Below are 13,718 nucleotides of genomic sequence, written 5' to 3'. Positions count from 1 at the left end.
TTTCTTCTGCTATATTCATATTCCCATGGGCATAGCACATTAGATCAGAAGAGAGTAACCGAAGTGGAAAAAATCCTAAGGGAAAGGTATTGTCAGACCTGGTTCCCTTGTAATACCAACAATTTAGCACAGGATTAAAATAAACAAAGAACTCTCTTCACTGTAGTGAGATTGAAACACAAGCAATCCTTTAGAGTCCGTGGCATGGAAACTTCACAGAGGTTATAGTCCCAATAAATCAGTTAGTTCAATTAGGATCACAGACAGAATTGTAAATCCAGTATTAAGTTCCAAGACACAATCCAAACAGAAACTAGGAAAAGGATTCTGAAGATCAGCAATGTAGTCTTAGAGTTTCAAAGGTACAGGTTTCAAGACTCAGAACATCATCACACGGGGGAAAATCACGTTTCCTTACCGTTGCTTCTCTACCCCTGCTTTTGTCCTTCATTACTTCCTCTTTCTGCCCAGAGGAAGTAAACAAAGACCATGTGGCCCATTCAGGGGACATTTGTATCACACTGCTTTTCCTGCACACAGCAGGAGATCGTGGCACAATCCATTTATTTATTTATTTATTTTAAAAGTGTCTAAAAGGTGTATATTTCACGATGGAAAAACAAGCAGAAGGAGTGGGAGGCATGCAGGAGGTAGACGACGATGTCTAAAGGACATGCACACATCCGTAAGTGGGCAGTAGCAAGCATGAAATAAAACATTCATCTAATGAACCTCTTACAAGAGATCAGGATTCAGGAATAATTTTCAAGACAAGGTCCCATGAAAATGGAAGTCAAGGCAAGACAAAAGATCAATGTTCAAGTATAGTTCATGCAAGATAATGTTCTGATACTAAAGACATTGTATCCATGAAGCTCCCTGAGCTCTGCAGCAGCTTTCAAACAGAGGTTAGGCGCTGAGAGCCCTTCTCCAGTCTACCTAACCCTGCAAGCAAATTTTGTCTGTAATTGTAAACTATACCTAAAGGGCGATTCTTTTTCATTCTGTGTTGGAAACCCAACTTCCTCAATTGAGTCTCTAGCCTGCTTTTTTTCCACACAAAGACTGTCAGCCTGTCACTCAAGGTCGAATTTCTGAAAAGGAGTGTTCAACTCCTCTGGCCTGCTCCCCACTGAGAAGCCAGGAAGAGGGCAGCTCTCACCATTCCACTGCCTGAGCAGCCCCCAATTTTTCAGTCCCTTCTATGTCTGAATCTGAATCTTCCTCCAAGGCCGTAACACCAGGGACAACAGAAGGCAGGACAGATATAGAGTTGTAGTAAAAGTTGTTTGCCTTCAGAAAAGAAGGGCAAAAGACCGAAAGGGAGGGAAGATAGATGCAGGACCATTTCACTCCTGCCCTGCACACCACTTTCAAAAGATACTTGGAATTCATTGCAAGATATAGAACACCACTAGAATGTAGCTCCAACACTTGGAAAAGGCCAAGAAACAAAGGTTTGTGTTAACCTCAATTAGCAGAGTCCGAAGTGATGAGAATACCCCCCCCCAAAAAAAAATTGATCAAAGTGGCTTGTCATTGGTAGGAGGGTTATTTATTATTAACAGTTCAGTGCTCATGAGTCCTTGGGGGGCATTCATCTTTGTAAGTTTCTGCTGGTGTTATCGGATACAAGACAAAAGCCTAAATGGGGGGAAAAGAACAAAATGAACCCAGATAAGCGAAGGGAAAAATGAGTAGTAATTTAAGAAGCTATCAGTGCTGTCTCAATATACTTGCAGAAATTGTGTTGTACTGGCCAGGCGGCAGCCTTCATCCTATGGGTTCTGTCTTATCTCAGAACAAAAGGAGAGCCCTGCTGAATCAAACCAAGGCTCCATCAATAGCAGTATCCAGTTTTTTAAAAGTAGCCTGCCAGTTGTTTTGGAGGCATGAAGGTTGCAGTTTTATATACATACAACTTCAAACACATATGTGAAACTCCTCTGGGAATAAGCCTAGATACAACAGTTGCCGAAGAACATGGGCACCCATGTCCTACTTGTGAGTTCCTGGTCGACAACTAGGGATGGGCAAAATCACTGAGCATTTGCCCCATGGTGGCTGCTGCCTGCCCCCATGAGCCTCCATCAAACGTTCACAAGGCTTGCAAGTGCTCAACAACCACCTGCCCTGGCTTCCAGCATCACACCCTTTCTCCCTGTGTCAGTGGTGTCCGCCATTAATGCAGCTAGGGGAAGTGCAATTTCCGGAGGCTCCAGTAGTTGTATTTGCCTCCCTTTCGCGTTAATGAAGCTGACATTAACCTCCAGAAATTGCGCATCCTGCCCCCACACCAGTTGGGCCTTAATGGCCCTATTAACGCAAGGAGAACACACGATTTCCCCCTCCCATGCTAGTGGCAGCTGCTATTAACATGAAAGGGGGAAATGCAGCATTTCTGGAAGCAGAGTGGCTCACTACCCTCATGAACCCGGTCGGATTCTCACAACACCCTGTCAACAGCTGGTTGGCCACTGTGCGAACAGAGTGCAGGACTAGATGGACCCTTCTCTGATCCAGTAGCGCTCTTCTTACGTTCTTATCAGAGGGTGCCAATCACTCCCATGCTTGGCTCCTGTTCATGTGATTGCATTATTAAAATGTCTGTCCAGCCACGTAGAACTTTTCACAGATAGGTAGCATCCGCATTGCTGCCAAGTGTCTACAGAGACCTCGAATAAGGTAAAATTGTATCTCCTGCATTGTGTGCATGTACAATTCAGTATATTCTTCTGTGACAGATAGAGATATATTATTCTGCATACACTTTTATTGTTTGTTTCCCATCTTAAAAAAGCACTTCATGCTAAGGAGGGAAATGCCAGCCTTCCTGGTTAGCTAGCATAGCATCTGGGTGGTTAGTTATACAAAGAGGTCTCAACAGGAACCTCATTTCCCCTAGAGTGCCAATGGACAGATTTCTTATTATGCTTTTGTCTCATCTTCCGTTCCAGTGACATGGTCCCTCCCTGCTTTCTCCTCCCCAACCCTCAAGACCTACTGGAGCTGGCAGGAATTCAGCAAGTAATGAATCTGTAGTGATGCTAAAGAAAGTAAATGAAAAATTGAAAAAAATGGGAAGGGGTGGAGAAAACTCTGAAAAACACTTGAGAGAAAATCAAGCTATTTTTAGTGATCCGTAAGACAGCACAACTGTAAACATGTTTTTGTAATGCTAACAGGCCAAGGTAAATACTTTAAGATGTTCTGTCTGTTGCCCTAGGTGTGCAGAAGGCTATTTCGGACAACCTTTAAGACCGGGGGGATCGTGCCAGCCTTGCCAATGTAATGACAACCTTGACTTCTCCGTTCCTGGCAGCTGTGACAGCTTGTCTGGAGCCTGCCTGATATGTAAGCCAGGTACAACAGGCCAGTACTGTGAGAAGTGTGCTGATGGGTATTTCGGAGATGCTCTTGATGCAAGGAACTGTCAACGTAAGTCCTGGAATCTTGCTTCTCCTGTCAGCATGCATTCGTTCCCTATGGGCAAATCTCATGAGTGTCTGTCAAATAGGACATGCATTTATTTGCATTGTGTTACATACAGTAAATGCCATATCATCCAAAGCTTGATAGTTCAGATTTCCTTACTTACCATCCACATTCATTGTGTGTTCTCTGAGTAACCTGGTGGTCATGGTCATGTATTTATGTATGCACTTTTGTGCTAGCATCTTCTGTGTGAGTGGCACTTTACAGAGTACAAGAGGACAGATATACAACCAGCAACCTCTTTTTCATCTGAAGCTCAGACTGTGTGGATACTTGGAATGTCACCTAGCCAAGTAGATAAATGGGACTTAATGCGTACTTAATTACATTCAAGTATTTTGAAGGTTTGGAAAACAACATATATTGTCCTAGTCACCCATGATCTGCATCCCCAGCCTGGGTCCTGTCTGTTTTTATTCTAGCATCCAGAGCACACCCCTTGTGATTAGAAAAGGTGTTTTTGTGAACGGTATAGAAATGCAATAAATAAATAATAAATAAATAAATTTTATTCCCTACTGCCCTACAAGCAAAGGTTATAGTGTTTGGGGCCATTTAGTTTAAGAAAAAGCAAGCAAGGGGGAGTGAAAGAGGTATATAAAATTATCCATTTGGGAAAAGTGGATAGATAAAAGTTTTTCTCCCTCTCTCACAGTACTAGAACCCAGTGTCATCCAATGAAGTGGGAGATTCGGGAAAGACAAAAGAACAGCATAGAGTTAAATGATGGCATTTGCCTCCACAGGATGTGGTGATGGGCACCAATTTAGACAGCTTTAAAGGGGGATTAGACAAATTCAGGGAGGATAAGACTATCAATGGCTACTAATAATGATGGCTACATGCTACCTCCAGGAACAGAGGCAGTCTCTCCCTGAGCCCAATTCACTTGAAAATCCAGATACTTCCCACTTCAATATGACAGGCAGAAGACCACTGGAACACTCCAAACAGAAAGGTCACAGAAAGAAGAAGGCTCATCTTCAGGCCAGAGGCTTGGCCTTTAAGTATTCATACTGTCAAGGTGGGGTGGGGTGGAACATAGGAGGGGGAATGTGGTTGCAAGGATTTATAAGACAATTTTCCCCAGGAAATTGTTCACTTGGAGATTTCCATGGTGTTGCAGCCTTGAGGATGCTTGCTGTGGATGGAACAGAAAAAGTTATGGTGAGAGCATGTCTTGTGATTCCTTCTATAGGGCAGTATCTAATTCTGCTGCTACGTTCCCACTCAATCTGATGCATACCACATACCCTTGTTTCTAGATCGGGAAAGATCAGCCGAGCTTCCACCTGTAAGCTCTGCTGACCTGCCCAACTCCAGTAATTAGTTTTTACTCATTTCGGGTTGCTTATAGAACTGCTAGCTCCCTGTTGCTCTAGTGGTAGGTCCTGCTGGTGTTTGAGCAGCCTGATTGCCTATAGTGGGCAATATACCACTCTAGGCAGGGCCTGCTCCCTTTGTAAATTTCCTTTCATGGCAGCAAAAACAAGGATCCCAGAGAGAAATCCCAGAAATTGCTCATGCTTTCCTAGGCTACTGATAAAAGTTATGATAAACAACGGCTGAAAATGGCAGCCCCACATTGAGTTTGTCCTCCCCATAATGCTGAGTACAACTAAACTCATGTCCTGAAATTATTTGCCTAAACTGTTTTTGTCATTATACAAATACATTGCATAATGATGAACTTTGCCATATGTAATGTACCACCCCAATCTTCTCTTAGACAGCATGATTGGGGATCACCCACCCCCCCTTTTCCCAGGACCAATTGGTCACATTTCTGAGCTTGGGGAGTTACCTTCCATTTTAGTTTGTCATTGGGCTCTATTGACAAAAAAGTTGTATTTGATTATCGAGGCTAAGGTGGGTAAGTTGCAGACTGCCATTTTCTGTGACAGTACCTTGAGACAGATAGATAGATAGATAGATAGATAGATAGATAGATAGATAGATAGATAGATAGTATGTTATCCCCTTATACTTAGTTTTGCCTGATTCTTATACTCAATTTTGCCAGAAGGACATAAATACTGGTAAACAGATGAGATTGTACAAAATGGTACTACGGCACAATTGTTCACTGTTGTGTGATTCAAGATATATTTCCATAAGATTTCCACCCCACCCCTCCACTTTTGCACATTTGGCATCCTTGAAGGTTCCAAATTCAGGAGGTGCATCTGCGTTGATTAATAATTCACTGGTATGGTGCTTCATGACTTGTTCTTTAAAGATGTCATTTAAAAAGCAGAGGACTTGAAATTTCAAACTCTGAGTGGAATTGCAGCTCTCATCGCTGTGTTACTCTCCTTGAGGCACTGACACGGCTGAAGCTTTGAACATTTCCCCAACAGAGACAGCTGTAAAGGGGGCTGTATTTGGAATGAAAACATATAATTAAAGTAGACATTAAAGATAGATAGAGTTTTAATGTATACTCAAGATTCTTTGCTTTTGTCATTAGCTGAGTTGACAGTGGAACTTTTCAATATATTCACGTCATTGCGTTTGTAGTTACCCCGTGTTTATTTTCCCCCTATTACCACTAGTTTTCCTTTTTGCATATTTCTTGGGCAGGCTTCCATGAAGCTTGCCCTGAAGCTGTGAAATTGGAGGGACCGTGCCTTTACTTTGTTGTTTTCCATTTTTACTGTTCATTAAAGAATCAAATTCAAGATTGGAAACTAGCAAAGCACCAACCTTGCTCTCAAAGTACAGCTGGAAATGTTTTTTCCCCCTTTCCTTTTCTTCCTTATCAACAGTGGCATTATCATTTGCATTTGCCAATTCAGATGATAGCTGAGTTTTGTCACCAGTACAGCATTCCTAAAGGTTGCTGCATCTTAAAATAATCAAAAATAAAGACTAATAATCTAAAATAAAGACTAAAATAAAGACTAACCTCCTAGATCTATTTGACTTCTATTTTAGAACTGACTTTTAATGATGGAAGCATCATGGTTTGATACATCTTATAGCTGAAGACTACATAAACTTCGAGACAGAATAGAAAACAATTATAGCCCTAATGATTGTCTAATCTTCTATATAATTTAGGCCATTTATCAATGGCCCTGTTTAGATGCAACTTGGGGAAGACTGGATAGGCTAATCACGGTACATGGTGGTTACCACTAACCATACCGAGTGCCCCTGCCACACAGGCACAGAGCCACAGCCCTGATTTTACCTGTATGCTGCCCTGACATCCTTGTGATATAGGGCAGGATGCAAATGTTTTAATAAATAAGTAAATAAATAAATATGCTTGTATTAGATTCAGAATAAGTTAGGATGCAATCCTATGGCCATTATGCACTGTGAAGATGGCCACAGGATTTTTTGGTTTCTGGGAAGCATTGGCTCTGACCGCAGTTCCCAGAAACTGTGCTCCTTCCCCTGGAGTGGTCCTGCGTGTGGGGTGGGGAGGGGATCGCAGAAGCCATGTTGCATAGCTTCCTGTGTGCCGTGTGGACTACCCCCACTCCTGTTCCAGAACCCTCTGGACTACCTGGTAAACCTCTATGCCTTGAGGTGGAACAGCATAGGTCAGGTTTGCACAGACTGTGATCCACCAACCTAATCTGTCTGTTGCTTGACAATTCCTTTGATTTTGCAGTCCTAGTTAGGAAGGAAAAGCAGAACATTTATGGAGCTCCTGGTAGGCTGCCAGATATGTCTGGTTGCTGCATTAAATTTGGTGGATCACAAGTTGTTTGGGGCAGTCACAGTCTCATTGTCTGTGTAAGAGCTATAGTTGATTTTTTTCCCCCTCATGCTGGAGACGTGACCTGGCATCCATCAGTAAATGTAGAAGAAGTAGGAGTTTGTGTCTTTATGCCATAGTTCTGGTTTCACAGCCGTGGCAAGATTAGAAACGGGAGAAAGCAAAGTCCCTCTTCATTCCCTTGCATGGCATCCCAGGGCCTTTTTGGGTCATAAAAACTGTGGATACTAGCGGTGGAGGTTGTAGACTGAGCAAAGCTGGCTCACTGAACCATATATCGGGAATTAATTAGCACTTTATATACCGCAGGCTGCTGAAGAGGTTCTTCTCCTATTAATAGGTATAGGCTAATGTAACATGTTATAAGAGCTAGTACTTTGTCAATGTCATGTATTGCAAGAGGTTACCAGCTTTGGATTTTCCATAATAAGCATTTATGTATGTATTTGTTATTTATTTGTATTGTATTTTTAATTCTCCCAATGGCAAATGATCTGGTACAAGTGTTCATTCTATTTAATGTACATTTCATCTACCAACATGCATTGTGACACCTGTTCTCATTTGCCTGTAGCTTGCCGTTGCAATATCAATGGCTCATATTCAGAGAACTGCAACTCTAGGACTGGACAATGCGACTGCAGGCCCAATGTTGTGGGACATCAATGTAATGAGTGTAAGGTAAGCCACAAACAAAACAAAAAAACGAATCCAGACCTAATGCTCCCCCCTCACACACAATTCTTATGTATTCTCACATAACTCTTTTTTGATTCAGAAAAAAATGTCATTGGTAGTTTTAGGCATAGAACAAAGGATGTTAAATGATTTTTATTTCTATCTCAGAATCCCAGTATTCATGTCTAAGGTTTTCTGGAACAACCCCCAGAGCTAAATAGAACATGCTATTTTCCATCCAGTTTTAAATATCTAGACAAGCAAAATAAATGTACACCATGAATATTTAACACCTTTTTTTTTTAAAGGAGCACATTTATTTCTCTGCAAAAATTATTTACAGAATGGCTGACTTCGGGGGGTGGGGGAGCCAAAATGACTGGACTAGACCCACCATCTTTCCCCCCCTATTGTATAACAAGTGTGTTGAGTCTTTTATGTCTTTTGCTGACATGGATTACAAATTACTCTGTAAAGCACTGGGACAGATGTAATCCTAAAATTTCAATTTTAGGCATATTTATTTTGGTGTAAATACCACTGAAATCAGTTGGACTTCCTTTTGAGTAAGCATGCACAGCCTCAAGTTGTGTCTGAATGTTTCCGTTTTAGTCAAGAGAGACAAATGATCAAGAATGTCGCCTGTGTGTTCTCTTTAAATTGCTAGACTTTTTATTTCAGTCAAGTTTGCGCAAGAGAAACTCATAGATTCAGAACTTGCAAAGCTTCCCAATTTCTGTGTTTACTTATATTAAAGGATCTCCCTACAGTGATTAAAATGAATCCACTTGTCTAACTCAGAAGATGTATGTAAACTGGAATAGCCATGGAATAGTTCCTGTTACCATGTGTAGCATTCCAGTTAACCTGATTCTTTCTTTGAGTTCAATAAGAACACATGGAAGGGTTTACATCAAGGAGGGGTCCCTAAGAAAGAAAGAAAAAGGACCAATCCCATTGGATTCCAGGATTGTCAGCCAATACTAGCAATTCTGGAGAATTTCACCAGGGCCACATTTTTAAGTGAACCAACATAATACACACTTTGTAGACTAATATGGGGATTGGAATACAACTGTTGTTGGGATTTTTCATTTTTCTAAATTTTGCAATGCAGTTGTCAACTTAAAACTTGCATACAAAAACATGTATATTGGGAAATGTTTAAACAAAACTGCATATATTAGGGAAAGATAAATACAGAAATGTGTATATTATGGAAAGATGTTAGGGAAAGATGCATTGAAAAATAAATTCAACTTTCTCTGCAGTTTTTTTTACATCTCAGAATGATGCAGACGTGTGCTTTAATACATATGAAACTGACACAAACCAGATATAGACTGACGTGAACATGCTTAGTCACTATAATTGTGGGCACACAGCCCATACTGCATTTCTAAGATAGATCAGTGATCTGTTTTCTGATCAATCTATGTACATATAACTATCTTACACCTTGATCACAATGGTATACTAATGTCATTTTTTTATCATGGTAATGTAAACACTTCAAGCACTTGTAATAAGCACCTTGAAATAAATAGAACAAACATCATAGCATGTGATGGAGCCAATAAACAAGTGAGGCTATCTAGTGAAATAAGAGAGTGTTTCTGTATCACGGTCTTCTTAAGGAAGTCTCAGAGTCTGTTTCTAGAGGTTTTTTGTCCCTATCTCTTGTGTAAATGTTGAACTAAAGCACTTTAAAATTCTACAGTTGAAAGTACCATAAGGAGGCACAAAAGTTCCAGAAAGTCCCTCCTCCCTCCCCGCCCTGAAAACTGGGATTCTAAGAATTCTAAAAAAAAAAGTTACCCAAACAATTCTCCCAGTACTTTCATGTTTGGGGTTAAATCTTCTCTCTGATATAAATTACTTAATGTTACTGGAACATTATTGATGTAACATTATCTCTCTCTGATATAAATTGCTTAATATTACGGTATCAGAGCAACGTTGACTTGATTTTGTAAACATGTTTGAAGTGTAAAACAAAAAGGTGTTGCATTTATATAATTTTTAACTGGATTTTGTGTGTGCATTTGCATTCCATCTTCTCTTCTTTTTTTAATAGAAGTTAATGATCTGATGTACAGCAGCTTTGCATAGGCTCTTTTCCCTCTGTATTTATTCTTCTGCTTTTTCTTGTACGGTTTGTTTTTTAACTTGTTCCCCCTACCCCTTTCTCTTCAAAAGCCCAATTACTTTTGGGCTCCGGAAAAGCAGTTCTGCATACCATGTGGCTGCAATCCACTAGGATCCATGTCATTGCACTGTGATGTGTCAGGGAGATGTATCTGTAAATCAGGATTCACAGGCAAACGATGTGAACTGAGCAGGCAGGTGTATATCCGGAAAGAGAACCCATCGGCCTCTCAGCAAATCAGAGCACATCATCAGAGATGGGGCTCCTCCAGTGCAAGTGGGTGCCCGAGAGGTGCTTTCAAACCTGCTTCTTTGGTAATCAGAGAGACCATGTGCAGCATGCCTTGCATTCTAGCATGTGCCTGTGATGTGTGGTACTACATTAACAATGTAGCAGGAATCAATGCAAAGGAAGTCAACAGGTTTCAAAACATTAGCTGGCACAATGTACAATATGGGCAAGACCCTTCTTTGTAAATATGTCTCATTGAACTTGGGATCCATGCCACTGCACAGCTATGTGCCGTGGAGATGTATCTGTAAATCAGGATTTGCTGATAAACAATAATCCTATTCAGGCATTACAAAATAGAAAGCATGAAGACATGCATGCCAGCCCCAGTAGGGAGATGGTAACCGTTTCCTGCTAGAAAAATCTATTGGGGCTGGCGGTGGAGTTTGAGTGTTTTTCCTAAATTTGCCCTCCTCGACTTTGCTCCAGTTCCCACTGTGGCACCCAACTCGGTCTGCAGCAAGTTGGGCTACTTCATGGATTTTCTTTTGCACAACCCTCCCCCTTGGCAGGTTCTACAATTTGCACAAATTTCTGAGCAATTTGCACAGATTTCTGAGCAATTCCTGCAGATTTCTGAGCAATTTGTGCAAATTGCAGAAACTGCAAAAAATGCACAAAAAGGTTCCCAGAGTTTGGGGGAAAGCCTGCAGCTCAGCTTGCAAATACAAATCAAGACATGCATGCCACAGAACTCTGTTGAGCCAAAACAACAACAACTAGATTTCCCAGCGATGGACACCTCTATGTCTGGCTGATTGCAGAAGACTGTAACCACACTTAGCCAAATGCAGGTACAGTCTCTCTTTAGACCTTCCCGGTGAACACAGAGAAGTCAGAGGTGGAGGGACAGCAAATGCATTCCTATGTCCCCTCCATTCAATTTTGTAATGCTGGCATAGTGTTAATGTGATCACTTCCCCAACTTTAATTTAACATCATGGTTACATTCTCATAGAGCGAAGTCAACATTTTTCTCCATTCAGAAAGAAGCAAACAAGGCACTTGACACCTTTTCCCCTCACCTCTTTCATGCCAGCTCCCTCTTACAAGTTTCTGCAAAGCCCTACCTAACAAAGGTGCTTTTAGGTTTCAAGTAACAATATTTGTGTTGCCTTTCCCCTCTGGTCCATTTGCAACCTTTCATATCTGGTGGGTGAGAACTGGTTTACAGTTTGAGGGGATCTCTCTTTCTCTTTGCTTCCTACATTGTGGTAGACAGCTGGCCACAGGAGACTCACAGTTCAACAAAATTGGGGTAATTAATGAGGACAATCTCAGAAAATTGTAATTACAAAATCCAAACCTTCTGAGAAGCAACAGAGTCCATGCAGCCCCAGACATACCAATTCACATATAAATAATAATGGGCAGTATCCTACACTACCTGCACACCAGTTGGACAACAGGGAGCAAGTGGTTCTTAAATCAACTGGAAATTAACAGAAATGCTCGTTTCCAGAATGGGCAGGTCAGTGGAGGGGAGCTGCACTGACCTGTTCTGATCCCAAAATGAGCATTTCTGCTCCTTTACATATTTATTTTAGACAATGTTCATCTCTCTGTTGCTTTAGCAGTAGGTCTTGCTCACACTGCCCCTTGGATACTGCCCCCATTTTACACCAGAACTTGGATAACATTAGAGAGCTTCGGCTATTGGGCGGTATAAAAATGTAATAAATAAATAAATAAATAAATAAATAAATAGTTGCCCAAATTATTTTGTTTATCTGAATTCTTTGTTACATTTTCTCAAGTAACCCCATATTATTTTTACTCTCCGTAAAGGGAAGGCAGATTTGTATGGCTTCCTCTTGCAGCGATTACTTGTGCAGTCTTTGAGCTATCAGCGGCATATGTGGACATGGTTGTGAGGTGGCTGACTCATTTCATGTTCCTCCACATGACATTTTCAAGTACCTGCAGTGATGTTCAAAAAGTCAGTGCACTGCTAGATAGAAGCCAGGATGGGCAGTGGATATTATGGCAAGGCTGTCTTCTAAAACTATCCAATGGCATGCATGCACGTGTTTTCTTTTTACAATTAGACCATAATCCATACAGCTACTTTAGGTCAACCTAAGCCCATTGAAATTCTTCTCCTGGTGATTTGAATGACAGATCCCTTTGTAATTTCACAAATTTCTTTTGGAACTCTCCAGGAAGGTATACCATATGGCATGGGCTGGCAGTGGTAGTGGACCCTGTTCATGAGGGTTTCATTGAATTAGTTGTACAGTTCTTTGACTCTAGGGGCCCCTTAACAGAAAATACAGTACATTTATTAAATTATTCACCATCTTCATTGGAAAACAATGAATAAAACATAGTTTTAGTTGGTGGCTATACGACTTCAGAGTTGGCATCCTAAGTGAACTTCTACAGCCACTGACAAAAAATCTTCACAGAATTGTGGGTTGGGCAAATAATTTTCTATCCTTTTATCCTTCTAAATATAATTTATTACACCTCCTTATTTAGAGGATAGTTGCATGCTAGCTGTATTTAACTTCGCTGGGCTGGTTTGCATAACCAAAATAAGCCACAGTGGTCGTTTAAGCCACAGTGGTTTATTTCAATTGAGGCACGTGATTTGAATAATCACCACTTGGGGTGTGGCTTGTCGTGTTGTCTGAACCCAGGTGGCATGCCTTGTTGGAGGGGAAGCAGCCCTCCAATAACACAACAGCAACCCATGAGTTATTGGAGGGTTGTTTTCCTCCAACAAGCCAAGCCACGTCTGGGTGATGATTATTCAAATCGGCACCACAATTTAAATAAGCCATGGTAGCTTACTTTGATTATGAGCACCAGGTCACTGTGTTATTTTGAATGGCTGTTAAGGGAGCTCCTTTGTCCTTCCTTTTCTGTTTTTGTTTTCTTTGTTTGCATCTTGGGGAAACAAATAAGATGGTTTCACATTTAATCAGACCTTAGGATTTAACTGCATGAGTGGAAGTATTCCTATCTCTTCTCACTGAGAGATATGCTGCTGTAGCAATTACTGAAGTATACAGAAGTGTATGTGTAGTGTTCTTCCTAATTATTGTTATTACAATTGCAGTTATTTATATCCTATCTATCAGGATTCAAATCCTTCCAAGGGAGTTTACAAGTAACATTAGCAACCATTAATCCAATCACACCAAAAAATATTGGGGGGGGGGTCATAAGAAGTGATCAGGATTCTTCCCAAAAGACATATCATGACAGATGGCCCCATTGGGGATGGGAGCAGTCCAGCTACAGCATTGGGGAGCAACTTCAGCTTCTTGGCCTGAAATTCAGACAAGATAGGCTGGCTCTGTTGTGAAGTAGATCTGCCTTTATGGATTAGACAAGAAGACTAAAAGTCATATTTTGAACAGGACC

General features: G+C 41.0%; 1 protein-coding gene across 4 annotated transcripts in view; it reads left to right on the top strand.

Annotated features, from left to right (window-relative positions):
* LAMA2 (laminin subunit alpha 2) overlaps window positions 1–13,718 on the top strand; it is a 477,652-nt gene that overhangs the window by 296,421 nt on the left and 167,513 nt on the right. For 2 of the 4 annotated variants that reach the window (XM_063124692.1, XM_063124693.1), the window contains 3 exons: window positions 3,227–3,438; window positions 7,803–7,909; window positions 10,106–10,369. In XM_063124692.1, the coding sequence (XP_062980762.1) occupies window positions 3,227–3,438; window positions 7,803–7,909; window positions 10,106–10,369 (583 nt within the window). The remainder of the gene's footprint in view (window positions 1–3,226; window positions 3,439–7,802; window positions 7,910–10,105; window positions 10,370–13,718) is intronic. The other 2 variants (XM_063124695.1, XM_063124694.1) reach the window with 1 other exon arrangement.

This window comes from Elgaria multicarinata, chromosome 4 (assembly GCF_023053635.1).
Source record: "Elgaria multicarinata webbii isolate HBS135686 ecotype San Diego chromosome 4, rElgMul1.1.pri, whole genome shotgun sequence".
NCBI classification, from domain to species: domain Eukaryota; kingdom Metazoa; phylum Chordata; class Lepidosauria; order Squamata; family Anguidae; genus Elgaria; species Elgaria multicarinata.
This window is presented reverse-complemented; position numbering and strand designations above follow the sequence as displayed.